This window comes from Sparassis crispa (assembly GCF_003851025.1).
Source record: "Sparassis crispa DNA, contig_000000F, whole genome shotgun sequence".
NCBI classification, from domain to species: domain Eukaryota; kingdom Fungi; phylum Basidiomycota; class Agaricomycetes; order Polyporales; family Sparassidaceae; genus Sparassis; species Sparassis crispa.
In genome coordinates, this window is record NW_020939747.1 from 2,863,366 (window position 1) to 2,883,311 (window position 19,946).

General features: G+C 52.8%; 9 protein-coding genes across 9 annotated transcripts; 5 read left to right on the top strand and 4 right to left on the bottom strand.

Moving 5' to 3' along the window:
• Positions 1-397: 397 nt before the first annotated feature.
• Positions 398-1,003, bottom strand: SCP_0110600 (predicted protein; the record flags this gene model as incomplete). The annotated part of the gene is made up of 1 exon (XM_027753289.1): positions 398-1,003. One exon carries the CDS (start codon positions 1,001-1,003, stop codon positions 398-400), a length of 606 nt encoding a protein of 201 aa, XP_027609090.1.
• A 645-nt stretch (positions 1,004-1,648) lies between these two features.
• On the top strand, positions 1,649-2,953 carry SCP_0110610 (hypothetical protein; the record flags this gene model as incomplete). The annotated part of the gene is made up of 4 exons (XM_027753290.1): positions 1,649-2,072; positions 2,133-2,270; positions 2,321-2,683; positions 2,745-2,953. 4 exons carry the CDS (start codon positions 1,649-1,651, stop codon positions 2,951-2,953), a joined length of 1,134 nt encoding a protein of 377 aa, XP_027609091.1.
• Positions 2,954-3,294: 341 nt separating this feature from the next.
• Positions 3,295-4,226, bottom strand: SCP_0110620 (hypothetical protein; the record flags this gene model as incomplete). The annotated part of the gene is made up of 4 exons (XM_027753291.1): positions 3,295-3,362; positions 3,425-3,747; positions 3,803-3,904; positions 3,958-4,226. 4 exons carry the CDS (start codon positions 4,224-4,226, stop codon positions 3,295-3,297), a joined length of 762 nt encoding a protein of 253 aa, XP_027609092.1.
• Positions 4,227-4,694: 468 nt separating this feature from the next.
• Positions 4,695-5,727, bottom strand: SCP_0110630 (Protein tipD; the record flags this gene model as incomplete). The annotated part of the gene is made up of 4 exons (XM_027753292.1): positions 4,695-5,054; positions 5,113-5,371; positions 5,425-5,548; positions 5,637-5,727. The coding sequence occupies 4 exons, from the start codon at positions 5,725-5,727 to the stop codon at positions 4,695-4,697; spliced, it is 834 nt and encodes a 277-aa protein (XP_027609093.1).
• A 201-nt stretch (positions 5,728-5,928) lies between these two features.
• Positions 5,929-6,890, top strand: SCP_0110640 (Probable Ras-related protein; the record flags this gene model as incomplete). Its single annotated transcript, XM_027753293.1, has 7 exons — positions 5,929-5,949; positions 6,010-6,032; positions 6,097-6,177; positions 6,232-6,277; positions 6,330-6,554; positions 6,619-6,764; positions 6,821-6,890. 7 exons carry the CDS (start codon positions 5,929-5,931, stop codon positions 6,888-6,890), a joined length of 612 nt encoding a protein of 203 aa, XP_027609094.1.
• A 485-nt stretch (positions 6,891-7,375) lies between these two features.
• On the top strand, positions 7,376-10,011 carry SCP_0110650 (Oxysterol-binding protein-related protein; the record flags this gene model as incomplete). Its single annotated transcript, XM_027753294.1, has 9 exons — positions 7,376-7,490; positions 7,556-7,769; positions 7,829-7,949; positions 8,005-8,155; positions 8,217-8,791; positions 8,841-9,040; positions 9,098-9,246; positions 9,304-9,370; positions 9,423-10,011. 9 exons carry the CDS (start codon positions 7,376-7,378, stop codon positions 10,009-10,011), a joined length of 2,181 nt encoding a protein of 726 aa, XP_027609095.1.
• Positions 10,012-10,335: 324 nt separating this feature from the next.
• SCP_0110660 (Homocitrate dehydratase, mitochondrial) lies at positions 10,336-13,815 on the top strand (the record flags this gene model as incomplete). Its single annotated transcript, XM_027753295.1, has 20 exons — positions 10,336-10,661; positions 10,719-10,727; positions 10,786-10,888; positions 10,948-11,087; positions 11,146-11,156; positions 11,211-11,327; positions 11,379-11,461; positions 11,514-11,574; positions 11,632-11,822; positions 11,876-12,034; positions 12,092-12,145; positions 12,200-12,328; positions 12,382-12,415; positions 12,467-12,488; positions 12,551-12,959; positions 13,017-13,068; positions 13,127-13,134; positions 13,190-13,385; positions 13,444-13,499; positions 13,558-13,815. 20 exons carry the CDS (start codon positions 10,336-10,338, stop codon positions 13,813-13,815), a joined length of 2,418 nt encoding a protein of 805 aa, XP_027609096.1.
• A 72-nt stretch (positions 13,816-13,887) lies between these two features.
• On the bottom strand, positions 13,888-17,745 carry SCP_0110670 (MutS protein homolog 1; the record flags this gene model as incomplete). Its single annotated transcript, XM_027753296.1, has 13 exons — positions 13,888-14,100; positions 14,149-14,370; positions 14,421-14,772; positions 14,823-14,944; positions 15,001-15,090; positions 15,150-15,298; positions 15,364-15,455; positions 15,511-16,000; positions 16,057-16,963; positions 17,020-17,132; positions 17,185-17,337; positions 17,394-17,615; positions 17,685-17,745. 13 exons carry the CDS (start codon positions 17,743-17,745, stop codon positions 13,888-13,890), a joined length of 3,186 nt encoding a protein of 1,061 aa, XP_027609097.1.
• Positions 17,746-18,171: 426 nt separating this feature from the next.
• On the top strand, positions 18,172-19,874 carry SCP_0110680 (Septin homolog spn3; the record flags this gene model as incomplete). The annotated part of the gene is made up of 11 exons (XM_027753297.1): positions 18,172-18,241; positions 18,327-18,458; positions 18,519-18,600; positions 18,664-18,801; positions 18,853-18,970; positions 19,033-19,134; positions 19,188-19,336; positions 19,387-19,482; positions 19,545-19,626; positions 19,689-19,768; positions 19,820-19,874. 11 exons carry the CDS (start codon positions 18,172-18,174, stop codon positions 19,872-19,874), a joined length of 1,104 nt encoding a protein of 367 aa, XP_027609098.1.
• Between the last annotated feature and the right edge of the window lie 72 nt (positions 19,875-19,946).

Genomic DNA, 19,946 nt, shown 5'->3' on the forward strand with positions numbered 1-19,946 from the left:
TTCCGTGAAAATCCCTTCTGTTCGTGTTAGCTGTAGTACCTCACATGTGCATCTGATCAGAAAGCGGCTCATACTGTCTCGACCTCTTGTTCCACCGATGAAATAGGCCTCCGTTGCTTTTTTCCAACCTTTTTTATTCTTCAATTGACAACGTGTTATAAGCACTTATCTGCTCGTATGTTTCAGTGCCAACGCAAATCCGAACTGACTCTTGCGCGCTGAAGTTATACATCAAGACAAAAGTTACAAGATTATATCTGAGGTATATCACCCGCCACTAACGCATCCACACAGACGAATCGCCAGCGCCATTGTCAATGACCACCGCCCGCAATCTTTGACCTGCTTGTGGAGATGTTCAAATGCGATGGGCTTCTAAGCACAGTAAGAGCTCAGTTCAGGTGAGTGTGAGAGTTCGAAGGCGAGGCTTACTGCTACGAGCCTCAATGGACCTCTTGGTGGCGGCGAGCGAGGAAGCAGGCACTGCAGCGGCGACAGCGGAGTCAGGCTTGGGGGGAACCATGTTGGCAGCGATAGGTTCGGCAGGTTCTTTGGGGACGACTCCAGGCACGTCCTGGGCGTTGGAGGGGATGGCGCTGGCATTCGAGACGGTCTCGGCGTTGGATACAGGGTCAGAGGGAACCGCGGCGTCGGAGACAGGATCAGTGGGGATGGACCCTCCTGCGTCTTCCGTGTACGGAGTGATGTCGGTCGTATCGAGGTTGGTGGCGGACTTGGCGTTGGACGGAGGTCCAGGCTGGGGAGGGGTGGGAGGATCAGCGAGGAGCCCCAAGCCGGGTACACCGCCGGGTACACTGCCTGGTCCAGGAAGACCGGCGGGGAGCTGGCGTCGGAGAGGGAGAGCGTTGGCGCCCTGCTGAACTTCGGTGATGCGAGGGTGGGTGACGGCGGTGTTCATGTTGGGAGACGTGGGCATGGCGGAGACGAGAGTCGGGCTGACGGTCGCAGCCATGATGGAGAAGGCGATGATAGGGCTACGCATGGTGACGACCAGTTGGCGGTAGGCTGTGGGCTGTCGACGACGACGATTAAGTTGAGGATACAGTAAGGAGCGAACGCAATACTAATGGCGCAGTACTTGGCGGCACGAAGTGGGTGAGCTTCGTTCGCTTTCCTCTTTATATCCTCGACACCCAATATTCATCGCCCGCCGTGTCTTCTAAACCACCTTCCTTTTCAGGACACCCTATTGCCATATCGGGCGCAGCTCTGGGTCGTGGCGTACAATATCTCTGTACGTTTTTCGTTTACGCAGTGCGCATATAATGATACATATGTTCTTTACGACTCACCACAATATTGTAGACATTATTATTTGGTTATCGGCCCAGTCAGACTTCAAGGCTTCGAAGCTGAATGATGCGTTGAACTAGTCTCAATTCTGAGACCCTCTCGCACGCGTGTTGATAACACAGCGTATCATCCTGCTACCAAGGTCCGTGGCCTTCAGATATTTGCTGACTGTCTGGCGTTGCAGTACTTTACACCCGGATATCTTTGCTACAGTCAGCCTCTTCCATGTGCTGACAAGCGATCTGTCCGCCGCTCGCTCTTCCAGTCACCTTTGTCATTCTTACCACCCGCGAATCTCTCTTCTGCCCCACACTGCGAGCTGCACTCAGTCACCATGCGTAGTCCTGTCGTCACCTTCTCTCTCTTTGCTGCTGCTGCGTTCACGGTGACGGGAGCAAGTACTCCAGTGGGGAATGCCAACTCGCTGTCCGCTAACTCAGGTGCTTCGGACGCCCGTGGCAGTCGCGTGTACCGCGACGTCCAGGACTCCGGCCGGGATCTTGGTCTGGGTGTCTCAGACCACGGCTTATCCAACCCCGATCTCGAAGTAGGCGAGGACCACCTTGGCAGGCGAGGTGTATCAAGAGGCTACGAGAGGCCTGACGACCAACACCCGAGACCGGAAAGGCCCGCGCGACCGCCTGCGCCTCAGCTGGGGAACAACTACAGCGGAACGTGCGACGGTTCGAGCGCGTCAGGCGACAGTGCCAATAACGTGGACGGCTCTAACGCAGGATACAGCATCGTCACCACCGGTAGTACGTCCTCCGACGCATCGCACGCTGTTTTACGGTAGTGACTCTCACCTCTGTTGGCAGGTTTGTCGGGCGGGGTCTCGTGCACGGAGAATGCTGTAGGTGCTTCAGCGGACAGTAGCGACCCCAATTCCGGTGCGGCGCCCGCATTCGGTGCGCCGGAGGCTGCCATTGCATTGAAAGAACCCAACGTCGCGGATGGTGAGCGCACCGATGTCACTCGCCTTGCAGATTATCCACGCTCTTGCTAGTTTTCGACAACGCCAATACTTCCGCGGACACCGCCTCTCCTGCGGGCAGGGTCGCTGAGAGTGCTGGAGCCCCGCCAACCTTTGGGTCCTACTATGCCACAAAGCCAGCTAAAAGGACGTTCGGGTTACCTGGAATTCAAGCACGTCCGAAGCCAGCGTTGCGTCGGAGAAACGGCATCACCGGTTCGCTCTCTGGGCTCGACCAGCGCGTGCCCGGTCAGCGGCCCGCCCCGAGCGCAGACGACGCTTCTCCGCAGACGGGCGATAACGAGAACGAGGACATCACCAGTTTTGCTGACGCCGTCGGGGCGGCCGGGAGCGCACCGCCCGGGGACAACGCCGTCTTCCAGGACGCCGATTCCAGTGGGTCTCCCCAACTTCTGATACTTGCTGCTGCATCGATCATTGACCTCGCTCTCCGCAGATCAAGACGGCGCTCCCGGGCAGAGCATTCAGGGCGCTGGGATCCCGGGTATAGGCGACGGACAGAACCCGGGCGGCGAAGCGAATCCTGGGGCGCCAGGCTCGGCGAACGGCGGCACGGTATCGAACTCTGGAAACGTGAACAACGACGTGGAGTCGAACACTCCCGGCGTTGGCGGGCTCTCCAGGACCGGTGTCGCCGCTGTGTGATCTACGGCGGTTTCGTTGTCCGAGTCCTCGACGTCTCATACTTGGGTCTTACGTGGCAAGGTGTTCGTGTAATGATAGTGTTTCGGTAGCTTCTCTATCTTGTCAACATATGCCATGCTGCTACGACGGACGCATTTTCAGAAATCGGGTTTAAGTTGGCGCCTGCTATACATAAACGAATGGCGTAGTAGTATGCGCCTGCAGAGCCTACATTCTGCAGATACCAGGAGTGGATGTACTTAGACGTGCGATGCTACAATTATCGAATGTAAATGGTGAGATGTACACATGCAAACGGCGCGACAAGGAAGCAGCGATGCAACGTAAACAACTCGGACGGATCACTTCAAGACGGTGTTACCGCCGGTCGCGCAGCCCGACTCGGAATATCCAGCCGCGCCTCCGTTGTCTGAAGAGGTGACAAATCGGCGTAAGCAAGGACGACCGCAGCGAGAACATGGAACGACTGACTGGAATCCATGTTGAACATCCCGCCAACGTTGCTAACACTCCCGCCCTCCGCGTTCCCAGAGCTGCCCGAGTACGCATTCCCGCCCGCGCCGTTGTTGTTCCCAAGGCCGCCAGAAGAGCACCCAGAGGCAGAGGTGCCGCCGAGCCCTGCGTTGTTGGAGTTTACGTTCATAATCGTGGGCATCCCGGCGTCGTTGCTGACGTTGCTGACGCCACCACCACTCGCGTCCCCCGTGGAGCCGGTGTAGGCGTTCCCGCCCAGCGTATCGGCGTCCGTCGTACGCTTCTCGCGGGTGTAGGTGTAGTCTACACCCAACGTATCGCTGGGAAAACGTATGATCAGATACGAGTATACGTACGAAATGGAGGCTGACATACCGCCCAGCCGAGCCGCCAGACGCATCGCCAGCCGAGCCGCTGTACGCGTTTCCTCCGGCAGTGTCCTTGTCGAGTGCTCTACTCGAAAGGCGTGGGCTGATCCTGCACAGCGTAAGGTTGGGACGGTGGCAGTCAAAGGATCCGACGACACGTACTTGCGGGGCTCAATCTTTCTTTCCAGGATACTCGAAGCGACGTCATCGCGGGGCTCCATGGCCGTCTTCTTCCCGTGCTTGTTCTTGTGGGGGGCTCTTGTCTCTAGCATGAGCTCGCGGGGGTTGTTGTGGATCATGCTCCCGCCGGCCGTGGTGTGGTAATGGCTCGGATCAAAGACGCCTGTAGAAGAGACGGGCGCAGCAAGAACGTGCCAGGGGCAGAAAGCGGTGGCTGCGAAGACCGCACAAGCGACAACCGGGGTACGCATGTTGATGTCGAAGGATTTGAGATGCTTGCTTGAGTTCGTCGAGAGGGCTAAAGGAGCGTTAATTGTGTCGAGAGGAGGCAGACAAAACGAGATGGTATGAGCGGCAGACACAACAAGGGATTTCTTATGTTGGAAGGGGAAGAGGCTGACAGGCCATGCGACTTCTACATCTCCTTTTCAGGACGTGTCATTTCCATTCTCGGTTGCGAGTGTAAACATCTCTCGGCAAATGCCAGCTCCGTCGAGGTAAGCACCAATATAACACCCAGAGCAATTATAGATGTATGTACACGCACAACGTTTTGGTACTGAGCAATAGTAAACCCAATTATGCAGAACCAATTAGGATATCATATAGCACTGGGTATGCAAAGCAGGTGAGAACGAGGGAGCGAACGATGCCACGCTCCTGGCAGATTGTGGCAGGGAGAAGAGAGACCGTATTCAAAGCGAATCACTCATCAACCATTAGCCATTCGGTGTCAGATTCACGCTCATCTCCCCCGGAGATGGCGTCCCATCCTTCGTCGTCGCTGTTTCGAGCTCCCTCTTCTCCTCTCCGTTTCCCGACACCGCGTCGTGGGACGAGGATGGGGGATCTGGTCTATCCTCGCTATGCCCCGAGTCTGACCGCCAGTTCAGCACCGCCTGGTGCTGCGATTGCATGTCCTCGTAGAAGTCATTTGCCGCGTTCATTTTGTTGACTTCCGCCTGCTTTGCGTCCAGCCACCGCTGTAGGAGCTTCGCATTATCTTTGGTCAACGTTTGGTTGCGCTCTTCTATCTGACCTAGCTCTAGTTGTAGCGTGTTGATCTCATCGTGGAGGATCTAGAGTCACGAAAACAAATCGTCGGTAAACTGAGCACTGAAACGAGTGTCTACGGACCTGTGCAGTCCGATCCTTCTCAGCCATCAGCTCGTTGTGCTGGTCTACCTTCTTGCGCAGAACCGCGATTTCGTCGCGCGCTTTCCTGAGGTGCTCCGAGTCCAACCGCGACATCTCTTCCTTCTCCCTCAGAGTCTCGTTCATCGCCAGTAGCCTCTGAGCGTTCTGTCCCTGGGTCTTGTATACAGCCGCGAGTTCATCCCGCAACGATGATATCTGCGACTCCAGAGAGGTAATATAGGCTACTCGTATGGGATTTCTGGGGAATGTCGCGTCCAATACCAGTGATTAGGGAAAGGGGGAGGCACTCACTCATCGCCGGAACCCGGCACGAAGACGGTTGAGCTGCTGGGGTTTGCACGGGCTGTGCCCATTGCCCGTAGGAGGGAGGCATTCCGCTCCTTCAGCAGCTTCGCCTGCTGTGCCAATCTGCGATCTTTTCAGCGTTCAAATTTTGTATCATCCGCAGAGATCAGGACGCGACGCAGGATCGGGCGGACAACACGTGTAAGGGAGATACATACATTGCTCGATGATTGGGGCGTAGGCGGACTCGCGCGAGTTGCGCTCTATGAGGCGGTTGCGGAGGATTTCTTGCCAGAGTGGCTCAGCCATCGCTGCTGGGCTCGTACGAGGACGATGATCGTGGTGGCAGGACCAGATGGGTTTGGACGGAGCTCGAATGGTCCAATCCGTATCTCAGATTCCAGCCGCCCAGCAGTGACGCCGTCCCCGCGCCGTGTCATTTGACTCTCTCTCACACTCAGTCTCTCGAGCCACTTTTCCTTCTCTCCCTCTATTTCGTCGCTTTGCACCATGGGCCGAGTTCTTCTCAAGGTAGGCGTATTAAATAATTATGTGCCAGGCTCTGGTACTGATACGTTCGATTCCGCACAGGTTATCATTCTAGGCGATAGTGGGTATGTCTTACGCGGTGCTGCTCAATTAAATATCAACAACTTTTAATCTTTCCCCCTCTGTTAGGGTCGGTAAGACCTCGCTGATGAACCAGTATGTGAACAAACGATTCAGCAACCAGTACAAAGCAACCATCGGCGCAGACTTGTGCGTAAGCCTGTGTGTCCTGCCCTTGCGCCGTCGTTCCTGACCGCAATTTAGCTTGACGAAGGAGGTCATGGTCGATGACCGTCTGGTCACCATGCAGGTCCATGTCCATTTCGCTCGGTCTTGTGCCATCCGTCTGACTTTGTCTGCAGTTGTGGGACACTGCGGGTCAGGAGCGCTTCCAGTCCCTAGGTGTTGCATTCTACCGCGGCGCAGATTGCTGTGTCTTAGTATACGATGTCAACAGCTCCAAGTCGTTTGAGACTCTCGATAGCTGGCGCGACGAATTCCTTATCCAAGCGAGCCCACACGATCCAGAGAACTTTCCATTCGTCGTGCTCGGTAACAAGATTGATATGGAGGAGAGCAAACGACAAGTGAGGACTCCTCGACTCCTGTTGCGTTAGCATAACTTAGGCGGCGTCTCTTTTGACATCCTAGGTTACCCAGAAGCGCGCAATGACATGGTGCCAGTCCAAGGGCAACATCCCCTACTTCGAGACATCCGCGAAGGAGGCCATCAATGTCGAGCAGGCATTCCAGACGGTCGCGAAGAATGCTCTTCAGCAGGAAGCAGAGGAGCAACTGTACGTTGATTTGCGCAGTTCTTCGAAGGCGCAAGGTGCTGATCGCGGTTCTGCAGATACGTTGACTACCCTGATCCTATCAGAATCGATTCAGAGAGCACACGGAGTTTCGGGTGCTGTTCTTAAGGCTCGTCCGGACATCCTGACGACGTCTTCACGACCCCAGGTTACCCCCTTTGTCACGATGTAACGTCCACCTTCGACTTTCCCTTTGCACTAATATATAGTTCTTCCCTGTTGTTTCTTCCTGTGCACCACCTGTACATTGGTCTGCTACTACATATTTTGTGGTGGAATAGCATAGTGACATCATTTACCGGAAGGTTAAAGTTTTGGAGTCGGTCCGTGTTGTCGCGAAACCGTGATATATGTCGCTATAGGCGCCCAGGTGGTCCTTTCGCATTAACCTCAGGCCGTTCACCGACTGATGCAGGACCGCCTCAGGGGACTCCGCCTTCATACCTATAACAGCTTTCTCTGGCAACTCCACTGCCACTGTAGCCCTCGTCTGGAATAAGACCCGGACATTGAAAACAACTCTGAACACCCTAGACTAGAATCTCTTACCACACCTTCTACTACCTGTTCTTTGCATCAAATAACTTATACCCATGTCGAGACCACACCATACTGCAGGTCTACCGTCAGTCGCCACCGCAGGTCCTTTGGATGGCGATGTCGTCTGTGCAGGATGGGTGTTGAAGAAGAGGAGGAAGAAGATGCAAGGTTCGTCCTCCCAGCGTCCCGTACATCCTTCATTTAAAGTCTCAATACATCTCCACGGCTCCCAGGCTTTGCTCGCCGTTACTTCATCCTTCACCAGTCAGGCCTGCTGTCCTATTCTTTTGAGCCGGGGCAGCAGACGCGCGACCAGATCCAGCTGAAGCAGGCGGCCATCTCGACATCTCCCGGACGCAAGGACATCCATATTGACTCAAATAATGCGACGTTCCACATCAAGTGTCTCAGTCAGCCGGATTTTCATATGTGGATAGGTGCTTTCCGGTGAGTTTCCTATGAGTGGATGAGTGTGCATACATCGTATTCAGGTGCTGATCTCCTAGACAATTCCTGCGCGAAGCACGCGAGACGCCAACATTAGGCAGACGGTCTCCCCTCGCACGGCTGCACAGGACGGGGCAGTTCAATCGCAGAACGGAGGTTCTTGTCGAAGAGATGGGTAATGTGAGCGCGTTGTCGTGTAACCCCGGTGCGGAAGCGCTTACGTTCGCATTGGAAGACCATCAATGAACTGCACGAAGCATTCGCTGCGTGGTCAGGAGAAGATGGGAGCAATAGACGCGTCAGCTCTACCCGCTCGAAGGGGGAGAAGGACAAGAAGGAGCATACTAACAAGGATAATCACACTGTCCTGGGATTGTTCAAGAAAGGTCAGTCCGTGGTACAGCTTCGTGTCTCTGCCGCAGGGCGTAACCCTGCCATATCTATCAGTCTCACCGCATCACCATCACGAACATAGGATGAAAGGGACCGACACGCACGCGGCCGCACCGAGCTCCGCGTATCAACGCATACAAGACGCGTTAGACTCGCTCAAATACCAGCACTCCGCGCTGGTCCGCACTCTGTCTTCGCCCATCGAACCGCTCGCCTCGCACGTTGCCTCCCTCTCCAGCACTGCAGAGGAAGACCGTGGTACGCCAACTCCTACTAGCACTCACGGGAGGAAGCACTTGTCGGCATTTAGCTCCGTTAGCGACGGTAGCGTCTGGTACGATGCTCCAGAGGGCGAAGGCGCGGAGGAGTTCGTCTTCGAGGCTACACCCGGGGACGAGCCGGAGAGCAATACCTTCGACCAGGAGACTGAGTACGCGTTGCGTGTGGAGGCGGAATCATCGTCAAATACAGATGTTGAGTCGGTCTTCGATGAGGTGGAGGCGACCGAGCCCGAATCTACCCCACCTAGCGAAAGCGAAGAACAAGTCGTCCGGCGGACTCAGTTACCATCCCCTCCAGTGACAGATGAAGGGAGTCTCTTCGCAGTCCTGAAGAAGAACGTCGGAAAGGTAGACTGAGTACTCGCTTGGTCACTTCCCGTTCTAATCTACTTTACAGGATTTGTCCCAGGTGGCTCTACCCATGTCGTTCAATGAGCCGCTGACTCTTTTGCAAAAGATTGCTGAGGAGTCGGAATACTACGATATCCTCACTCAGGCTGCGCAGACGGACAATCCTATAAATCGCTTGTGTTACGTCGCGGCGTTTGCAGTCTCCACCTATGCCAATACGAAGTTCAGGACAGGTCGGAAAGGCTTGTTCGCGTCTCTCTTATGTGAGACATGTAGGTTTTTCTAACAGATTTCTCCTGTCAGCAACCCAATGCTCGCGGAAACCTTCGAGGATGTGAGAATGAAGTTCATTGCTGAGAAGGTCTCCCATAATCCTGTGATTTTGGCCTACCATGCAGAAGGAGATAATTGGGAGTTATACGCCACATCCAGTGGAAGGACTAAGTTCTGGGGTGCGTCTTTTCACTGTCTCCCTCTGTCGCCGTCTAACCCGAAAAATGTTAACACAGGAAAGAGCTTGGAAATTGTGCCACAGGGTACGATTCATCTCAAGATCGGATCTGACCATTTCCAATGGTATGCTTATGACGTCGATGTTATTCGAAGAATGCCCCTCATACACGTGTAGGAAGAGGCCGTCGTCCTTCGTGAGGAACTTAATGATGGGTTCCAAGTACCTGGAACATTGCGGCAAGATGGTCATTGAGAACGTGACCAACGGCGCGCGTTGCGTTCTTGACTTCAAAGAGGGCGGCTACTGGGGTCCGACAAACATCGTCGCAGGCACAGTACATTCTGCGTCTGGGAGGACGGAGGCACATCTCGAGGGCAAGTGGGATGAGCAGATGGCTCAGACGCTCGATTCGTCTCATCTCCGCGTCCTCTGGCGAACTACGCCGTTCCCGAAGAATGCCCCAGAGTACTACGGCTTCACGTCGTTTGGCATTACCTTGAACGAAGTCACGTCTAACCTGGAAGGACGACTGCCGCCAACCGACTCACGGCTTCGTACAGACGTGAGAGCTCTGGAGGAAGGCAATCTAGATCTGGCCGAACGCGAGAAGGTGCGGATTGAGGAGATGCAACGGGACAGACGGAGGAGAGGTGCGGAGCGGAAGCCCCGCTGGTTCAGACCGGAGGGGGACGAATGGATATATGTTGGAGGATACTGGGAGCAGAGACTGCAAGGCTGGAAGGACATCGAGAGACTCTGGTAGCCCACTACTTTATCCATATCTTAGTATAGACATACCCACCTATAATACACACATAATGATGAAGATGGATTTAGTGGATGAATGCCTGAACTGGTTCTGTTTCATTGCATTTGAGCTTCTCTCCGTAGTACTCCTTGTAGCGTAATCTTCACGCGACGAACTCTCGCGTCGTGCGCTAGACTCGATCGCGTCGCGATCGTCACGTGCCACATTCAAAAGTCTGAAATTTCCACTGGCAGCTTCAGATGCGGCTGCAGTGCACATCGTGTGACCGTCCGCTAATCGTCTCTCCTTCAGGACCTCGTTCATTGTAGCGGGGGAGCCATGTCTGCTTGTTCCTCTCTCAGAAGATGGACTGCAGCGAATGTTCTCCTGATCCCTAAACATTCTGCTGCCAGGACTCTGGCCACTCACGCCTCTATTCCCGAGAAGAACTGCTCGTCTATAACGCCCCCATATACTCAGCTTCTGGATAGATTGACCTTGATCCGAGAAATTCTTGGCAACCGACCGCTGACCTTGGCAGAGAAGATACTATACAGTCACATCGCAGATCCTGAACGTATCCTCAAAGATGGTGACGTCAAACGAGGGGAGACGTATCTGCAACTGCATCCCGAAAGGGTAGCTATGCAGGATGCTTCTGCACAGTGAGCACGGTCATTGTCATTTTGAGTTTTCTAGCTTAGCTGAATGTTTGCTCCTAGGATGGCACTGTGAGCCGACCAACGGAGTGCCTGTCTGTATGGCCTGCTGATCATGTAACTATGTCAGACTTCAATTCATGAGCGCTGGCATGTCGAGGTGTGCTGTGCCTACGAGTATACACTGCGACCATCTTATCCAAGCCGTCGACGGTGCAGAAGCTGACTTGAAGGTAACTCCCTGAAAACGAACAAGGAACCACAAAGAGTTTTAATCGTTTCTCTGTGAAAGCGATCAATTATCTCCAACAAAGAGGTCTTTGACTTTCTGGAAAGTGCGGCGCGGAAATACGGCATTGAGTTCTGGAAGCCTGGATCCGGAATCATTCATCAAATCGTCTTGGAGAACTACGCCGCTCCGGGGATGCTCATGTTAGTACCATTTTCTTTCTGTTGTGTTGGCGTGAATATTCACCGTGTGAATGTATAGGCTTGGAACAGGTAGACTTTTCGCCTTATCCCTGTAAGCGTGGCAAGGCGACAGACATTGTGCAGATTCACATACCCCCAATGCCGGTGGACTCGGTATGCTTGCTATCGGAGTAGGCGGAGCAGATGCGGTGGATGCCATGACTAGCACACCTTGGGAGTTGAAGGCCCCTCAAGTAGTCGGTTAGTTTAAAAAATGCACCGGTTCTGTTGGCAGGCTCAGCGAGGTATCAGGTATTCACTTGACGGGGAAACTCAACGGCTGGGCTACACCGAAGGATCTCATCTTGCACCTGGCCGGCAAGCTTACAGTCAGGGTGCGAGGGTCTTTTTCCTTGTATTGTATATAATGATGAAGTTGCTTTGTAGGGAGGAACAGGCCGTATTCTGGAATATTTCGGTCCAGGCGTTTTCAACCAATCGTGCACTGGTCAGTCACCTCGTGCTATATCCTGCTAAACAACCATTAATCAAATTTATTTCATAGGGCTGGCTACTGTCGCTAACATGGGTGCAGAGGTCGGAGCAACGACGTCTACGTTCCCGTACACCCCGAACATGCGGTCTTATCTCGTCGCAACTGGACGTGCACCCGTAGCCCGCGCAGCAGATGAAGCTGCTGCTTCTGGCTTCCTTGCTGCTGACGAAGGTGCTGAATACGACGAGGTGATCGAGATTGTGAGCGACAGTGCCCTGCTTGTTGCATCTATAGTTGACCCCTCGTGTCGTAGAATTTGTCTGAGCTGGAGCCTACTATCAATGGACCATTCACCCCGGACTTGGCCACTCCACTGTCTCAGTTCGGCTCTTTCGTGGAGAAGCAAGGTTGGAAGGACGAAATCTCCGCAGGACTTATTGGATCGTGTACAAACAGCTCCTACGAAGACATGGTATTATATATCTTCGCTCCTGTTCAATCGCGACACTAATGCCCGGGTGTCGTATAGACGAGCGTCGCAGACCTTGCGAGGCAAGCCAAAGCGGCTGGTCTCGCAGTGAAGGTGGGTGAAAACGCTGTTTGGACTTCTTACAGGTACCGAATCTGCGCTTCGTAGGTACCCTTCCTCTGCACACCCGGTTCTGAGCAAATCAGAGCAACAATCGAACGTGATCAAGTCACTGACGTGCTTCAAGATGTTGGCGCCGTTGTACTCGCCAATGCTTGTGGACCCTGCATCGGACAGGTGTGTATTCAGAGCGGACTTCGTGCATGTTAATGGTCTCAACCATGCGACAGTGGAAACGTGAGGATAAGAAGGGCGAAGAGAACGGTAAGTCGAAGTCAATAAGTGAACTGCCCACACTGATCACTCCGCTCACAGCGATCTTGACCTCATTCAATCGGTAAGATCCTGCGTGATCTCACTTCCTGAGCACCTGTCTGATAATTGTTAACACCATACCAGAAATTTTAAGTCCCGTAATGATGGTAACCGCCTGACGATGAACTTCCTTGCGTCTCCGACCATTGTCACCGCCATGTCGTTCTCTGGGAAGCTGTCGTTCAACCCTATGACAGATGCCATCGAGCTTCCCTCCGGAAAGTTGTTCAAGTTTTCTCCGCCTACCGGTCAGGACCTCCCTTCTGCTGGATTTGCTCCTGGGGAAACCAGCTTCTATCCTTCGCCGACACCCGAACCACAACCTGAAACGGAGGTGATCATCAAGAAGGATTCGCAGCGTCTCGAGCGGCTTGAGCCCTTCCGAAGTTACTTCGGTGCTAGCTCGGGCAACCATAGGGGATTAGAGCTGCCTAGCCTTAGGGTGCTCATGAGGGTTCGCGGCAAGTGCACGACTGACCACATTTCTGCCGCTGTACGTTCCATTATCATATCAGTACGTTCAGTGAACTAAGTAACGCGGCTCGTGTAGGGCCCTTGGTTGAAGTACAAAGGACACCTGACCAACATTTCTGAGAACCTCCGTGCGTATACCCACAACTGTCATTGAAGAAACTTTAGTAACACAACCCTTCCTGACAGTCATTACGGTTTGTTCTTCTTGTGCATTTTCCGATCCTGTTGGGCATACTACTGTTTCTGTAGGCTGTAAATGACGAAGGGGGCGACGTGAATGTGGCATTTGATCACGATCACGAACCCGGCCAAAGTGAAACCGACACGATCCCGGCAGTCGCGAAGCGTTTGAAGGCGCGAAGCCAGCCTTGGACCCTCGTGGTGGACGACAACTATGGTGAGGGCAGTGCGAGAGAGCATGCTGCACTGCAGCCGCGCTTCTACGGCGAGTATCCTGACTGCGTCTCTAAAACATCCTCTTGACCATCGAAACTCTCCTCCAGGATGCGCGATGATTGTTGCGCGCTCTTTCGCTCGCATTCACGAGACGAACCTAAAAGTGTGTAGACGCGTGCGTTCAACCTGTATCATTCTTGGTGCTGACATCTGTTGCATAGAAACAAGGCATCCTACCCTTGTGGTTCGCCGATAAGGCCGACTACTCGCGGATTGGCTCTGGTGACGTTGTCGAAACAGTCGGTCTCGCGGATCTATTGAACCATGTACCAAACGCGTCAATCAAACTCAGGGTCCTGAAGCGGAACGGGGAAGTCTTCGAGATCCCCACTAGACACACTATGTCCAACGATCAGCTGAAGTGGCTTAAGGCTGGCTCAGCGCTCAACCATATCCGCTCCCAGATTACACAATACTAGATGTACTGACTCTAATACCTACAAGACGTATTACTGTACATTGTAATATGTACCTGCTTGGGTAACATGATCCTAACGACTATCCAAGCTCGCCAGCGAGTTTCCTAGTGTCCGTAGTTGTCCGTGTGCCTCATTGGTTGCCCTTCTCTCTTTCAACCAACACAATGCAGCTTTTGCGACTTCCAATGTCGAGTCTGGCAGCCCAGCAAGCTGAGCGACCTTCAGTCCGTGGCTATCGCGGTTGACACCAGGTCTTAGACGATGCGAGTATGCGAAATAGCCGTCCTAGTTGAACTGTGAAAAAAATGAAGTCGATAACAATTGAACACGGACCTCTGTTTCGTCCACGTCGGTGCAGAAGAAACTCGCCCGTGCAAATGGGCCTTGGCCTCTGTGGTTATGAGGAGAGTGCCCCAGCATATCGGCTAGCTCGTGAAAATGAGTAGCAAATAGCGCCCGACAGCGGTTCACAGAAAGGACGTGGTGCACAGTAGCAAAAGCAATAGCGAGTCCATCCTCCACTGTGGTTCCCCTACCGACCTCGTCCATAATGACCTGGTCCAATATAAGGCTTTGCAATTGCGGTTTGACGCGGAAGCACTTACGAGACTGTTGGGCGTAGCACGTCGGAGAATGTTGCTAGTCTCCAGCATCTCCACCATGAACGTACTTCGGTCATGGAATAGATCGTCCTTGGCTCCCACCCGTGAAAACACTTTGTCCACAATCCCGATCTCGGCTGAATCAGCTGGGACAAATGAGCCAGTTTGTGCAAGGATAGAGATGAGGGCGGTTTGGCGCAATAGTGTAGATTTGCCAGCCATATTGGGTCCGGTAATTATATGTAGGTGGGAATCCTCCGAGAACGAAACGGTGTTGGGAGTGAAGGTTCTTCCGACGGTGAGCAGGCCAAGCTCAACCGTAGGATGGCGTCCGTTCACTACGTGGTATGACATACTGTGGAAAATGTTAGCTATCGCAGAATGCTTTATAGCGATATACTTCACTCTTCTCTCAGAACAGGCCTGACGAGGTTCATTTCCAGAGCAAAACTAGCAAAGGCAATGGTAACATCCAGTTCATCAAGAATGCGCGCATTCTGGCGCAAAAGAGTGGCATGCGCGTTAACCTGGGTACCGACATCTGCAGTCAGATACGAATATATAGCGGAGCAGGAAATCTCACCTCTCGACGCAAGCTTTCAAAAGCTTCCTTCTCTGCTATGTAAATCGCCGTAACAGTCTCGAAAAGCTCTGCGCCCAGCTGCGACCATTGCTGAAATTCCGAGAACAACAGCTAAACAGCATGGCTAAGAGCACTAAGAGATTACCTACTTGATGAAAGAAGGTATTCGTTGAGTTGCTCTCCGATATTGGGATAAACAAGGGTGATGTTTTCAGTTTGGCAGAATCTCGCTTTCCTCGGCCAATGTGGACGTGCATTCCCTGACCAGGAGATGACCGTAGAGTGAGTGACGGTGCATCTGTTTATTCATGTCTCGTTTCAGTCAATTCCATTGTTAGTAAGGTCCTAAAGGAGAGTCCTCACCATACGTGAGCTGTAACTGTCGCTCTAGTTTCTCCCTGCATTTAAGCAGCTCTTTCAAGGTCAGATGTAAGCTATTCAATTCGTCTGAGAACCTGCACGCCCGTCTCAGCCAAGGGAGTAACGTGAGATGTGTGACCGCGTACTTACTCAGGTTTGATGGTCCAATTTTCGTCCACGAAGCTTGTCCTGGCGGTACGAATGGAAATCGAGCGAGTATCAGTCGCAGTATCGTCGCCACTATCTCCGGATTCCAGGAAAACTTCACTCGAAGCGGTGTCCGTCCGTACCAACGCTTGGTCTATTCTGTCAGACAAATGTCGGAGGTCGTTCATGCTACACATCAGAGCATCCAGACTAGCCCAATCATCCTCCGATACATGACCATTTTCTTGCTCTTCCATCTTTCTCTCGAGTTCAATCCGCTTCTTGATGGATGTCCAGCTCTCGATAGTGCTACAAATAGCCAATAGGTCGCTTGCCTGACCACGACCGAGGAGGAACCTCTGAACTATGCGTGTAGCATCTTCAATGTCACCCAAAGACTGGACTAAATCTTCCCGAAGGAAAGATTTTTTACGGAAGAAGGCCACGAGAGATTGACGCGCATTGATCTCTCGAAGAGAAGTACTGGGAGAGCCTGTAGGGCAATTAGCTGTGCTTCGGAGGAGCATTGCGGCAGTCCGAGAAACCTACATAACCATCGAGCAAGGAGCCTTGTACCGCTACTGGTAACGGTCCGCTTGACTACACTGAGCAAGCTGCCTTTCACACCTCCATCACTAATACCTTCACGGATCTCTAAAGCTTTGATGGTATTTGAGTCGATTTGCATCCTCCCATTTGTCGACTCTCTGCTTGGTGCAGACAATTGAGGCATATGTTCCAAGAGGTTCGCACGTAAGAAGGCGGTAAGGAGTGTGGTAGCACAGACTTCCGGCTCGCTCAGGGAAGGGCCAATGGGCGCTTCAGATGGGTCAAGGAGATTTGTTACGTCGTCCCTGTCACAATGGTCTTCCAAAACGAATGTTTGGTCATCTGCGTCTGGTAGGGTGGGGACCGAGAAGAATGACAAGAAGAATCCTTCTTCTGCAACAGCCCGTCGGATGGGATGGGCCTCATCCGCTAATTCCTCCTTGTCAAGGACCACCTCTCGCGGACTGATGCGCGCTAATTCGTCTCGCAGGCCTTCGAGGGAAGTAATCTTCGTGAAAAACTCTCCTGTGGAGACATCAATCCACGCAAGCCCTAGACGGCTTGCCTTCGTCCCCGATGCGTCTTCTGAGCGTGGAGGACCGGGTGTGATTGACAGGAGGTAGTTATTTTCGTAGGGGTTTAAGAATGGTTCGTCGATGAGTGTTCCTGGAGTAACAATGCGCACGACACGTCTGTCAAATCCGCCTTTCGCTCCTAGCTGAGGAGAGCGAGGAAATTCTTCGCACATAGCAACAAAACGTTGGTGATGCTGCACCAGTATCTTCAAGTACTTGTTTACATGCATTAGTGGGAAGCCACACATCCACACACGTTGACCATCCCAGGTCTTCTGTGTCAACTTGATTCCCAGGAGGCGAGAAACCTCTTTTGCTTGGTCGAAGTATGACTTTACCGAGCCACTTTGTATCAGTAACACTTTCGGCACAAGAGGAGCTGGCTTACTTCATAGAATTGTCCAACACGGGTGAGCAGTATACAGTGAGGAAATCTGGTGAGATTTTCAAGAATTCCTGATGCAAGTGGACTTTTTGCTTGGGGTGGTGGTGAGGGATCCTCTGCTTAGCCTCAAAGTGAGTCGGGGAGATACTTCGCGAATACCTCTCATACCTGCGACATTTGGTGCAGCCTCAACCTTACGCCTGCGCTTGGATTGGCTTTTAGCTATATGCTCGCCTTCGGAAACCTCACTAGTATGAAGGCTATCGACAGGCAGTACTTCCAGCGACGGTGGTGTGGATCGAAGCTCTCGGCCATGTTCATCTGTCAATGTGTCTGCATGAGACGAATATTCACAATCCCAACAGCGGTAATCATACATCCAACAGGCTTCACCGCTTTCACATTCTTGGGTCTGCCTCTTCTTTTTGTCACCTTTTGTCCTGCCGCAGGCGGCTGGTCCTCTACTTCTCGCAGCGTACTCTCCGAGAAGTGGTCTGGTGCAACGCTGTCTCCGCGTTTGATCAAAATGTTATCATGGTCTGGGACCACTTTCAGGACATCTTCTCGCTGAATATTCAGAGGATTTATAGGATTATTAACTGCGGAGATGAATGGCACATTGAATGTGCGTTAGAAAACTTATGCCTCGTATGTATGAAGAGGCTTACATCTAAGCCTAGAAGATGGGTTGTTCGCTGGTATAGGGATAGGCTCTTCAAGCCCTCCCATCCATTCACTTAGCGGAGCAGCTGGATTACCGTCAGGCAGAACACGCGCCGTTGGTAACTCGGAGAACGTCTTTCTCGTCTTCGTCACCGTGCGATCAATAGGAGAGGCGTGGAGTTCGCGAACTTGCTTAGTATCTCCGCAAAGACGATAGTGACCAGACTTTGACAAACGCGGTCCATTGAGAGCAAAATATCGGCATAGTAAGCTCGGGGCATTAGCGGTCACTTGTAATAAACTGAGCATAGACCGAGGGGCGCATGCGAATAAATCCCAGCGTAAAAACCGCGAAAAAGCCAGGGAAATTGCAGAGAGTATAGGCGCCCGCTACCGGACCTGCCCAAAGCAGCAAGCGGAGTTTGAAGAGCGACCAAACTGCCCGTTCACAAAAACTCGACGCCCCAGACGCACCATATCACGCCCAACAACATGTCTTTCGCCGGCAGACGTAGAGGTAACAAGGTCAAGAAGGGTGTCCAGTTCACCGTTATGGTCGTAGGTCAGTACTAGCTCTTTAATTCGTTCATTTTGGTGCCAACGCTGAACGTTGTCGTGTCGCAACTGGGAATGCTCCGTCGGTGTAGGTGCCTCTGGTACTGGACGCACGACGTTCGTGAACACCCTTTGCGAGTCGGAGGTTTTGCCGCACAAGGTCTCCGACAGTCCTGAGACCGCGCACGTTGAAGATGGTATCAGGATCAAGCCTGTCAATGTTGGTACGTATGAAACCCTACTCTGCTTCATCGCTGTGATTCAGCATTGACTGCGATTTGTAGAGCTTGAGGAGGACGGTGTCCGCATCGCTCTCACCATCGTCGATACTCCCGGTTTTGGCGACAACATCGACAACGAGTTCGCGTAAGTCACATTCGTGCTGCGGCTCATGGGGACTAGAGTCTCATCCTCTTCGAAAACGTCTAGGTTCCAGGAAATTGTCGGTTACCTGGAGCGCCAGTATGACGACATCCTTGCCGAGGAGTCTCGCATCAAGCGTAACCCTCGCTTCCGGGACAACAGGGTGCACGCCCTGCTGTACTTCATCTCTCCCACAGGCCATGCGTGCGTTTTCCATCCGGTACATAAATGGAATTTGTCTCATAGCTGGCGCAGGTTGAGAGAGATGGACATCGAGCTGATGCGCCGCCTCTCTCCTCGTGTCAATGTGATCCCGGTCGTTGGTAAGGCTGACTCCCTGACCCCCAGCGAGCTTCGAGGATTCAAGAAGAGGGTACGTGTATTATGTCTGATTTACTGGGAATCAGGGTGTTGATCGAGGAATATTTGATTAAGATCATGGAGGACATTGAGCATTACGACATTCCCGTCTACAACTTCCCGTACGACATCGAAGAAGACGATGAGGATACGATCCAGGACAACAGCGAGCTGCGCGTACGTGCCATCTCAATTGACGGGTTCCAATTCTCAGCGATATATTGTTCTAGGCCATGATGCCCTTCTCCATTGTTGGTTCGGAGGAGGAGGTCGAGATTGATGGCCAACCTGTCCGAGCCAGAATTTACCCGTGGGGTATTGTTGAGGTCGACAATCCAAAGCACTCAGACTTCAGCCGGCTGAGGGGTGCCCTGCTCAAGTAAGTTTCTGCTTGAGTAGGAGTAAGCGGCGTTACTGAACATTGAGTAGCACGCACCTTGCCGACCTCAAGGCTCTGACCCACGATGTCCTGTACGAAACCTACCGTACAGAGAAACTTTCCAGGACCGTGCATTCTGATACTCAGTATGTGCTCTTTTCTGCATTCCACCTCGGAGTAAATTGAACAAACATTCTTCATCTCACAGGGATTCTTCCATCCTTCCCGAGGAACTTGCGACTCAAAGTGTGCGTCTCAAGGAGGAGCAGCTCCGCAGGGAAGAGGAGAAGGTCTGTAGTTCGTGGCAATATTGTCGACTTCGGCAGGCTGATGTGATTACGCGCGCTTCTAGTTGCGCGAGATCGAACTGCGGGTGCAGCGCGAGATCAACGAGAAGAGGCAAGAGTTGTTGGCGAAGGAAGAATCGCTCAGGTGTGTACCGCGTGCTTGGCTAGTCACGTCACCAACGCTATTGTGTCCCAGGAATTTGGAGAGTCGCCTTGCTGCCCAAGGCTCGCAGTCGGAATTCCGCGAGTAAACATCTCGGTAATGGTGTGTGCTGAAAATACTCCTCGGACGCCGTATACCCTTTCTGCTGCCCGTCGTCCTT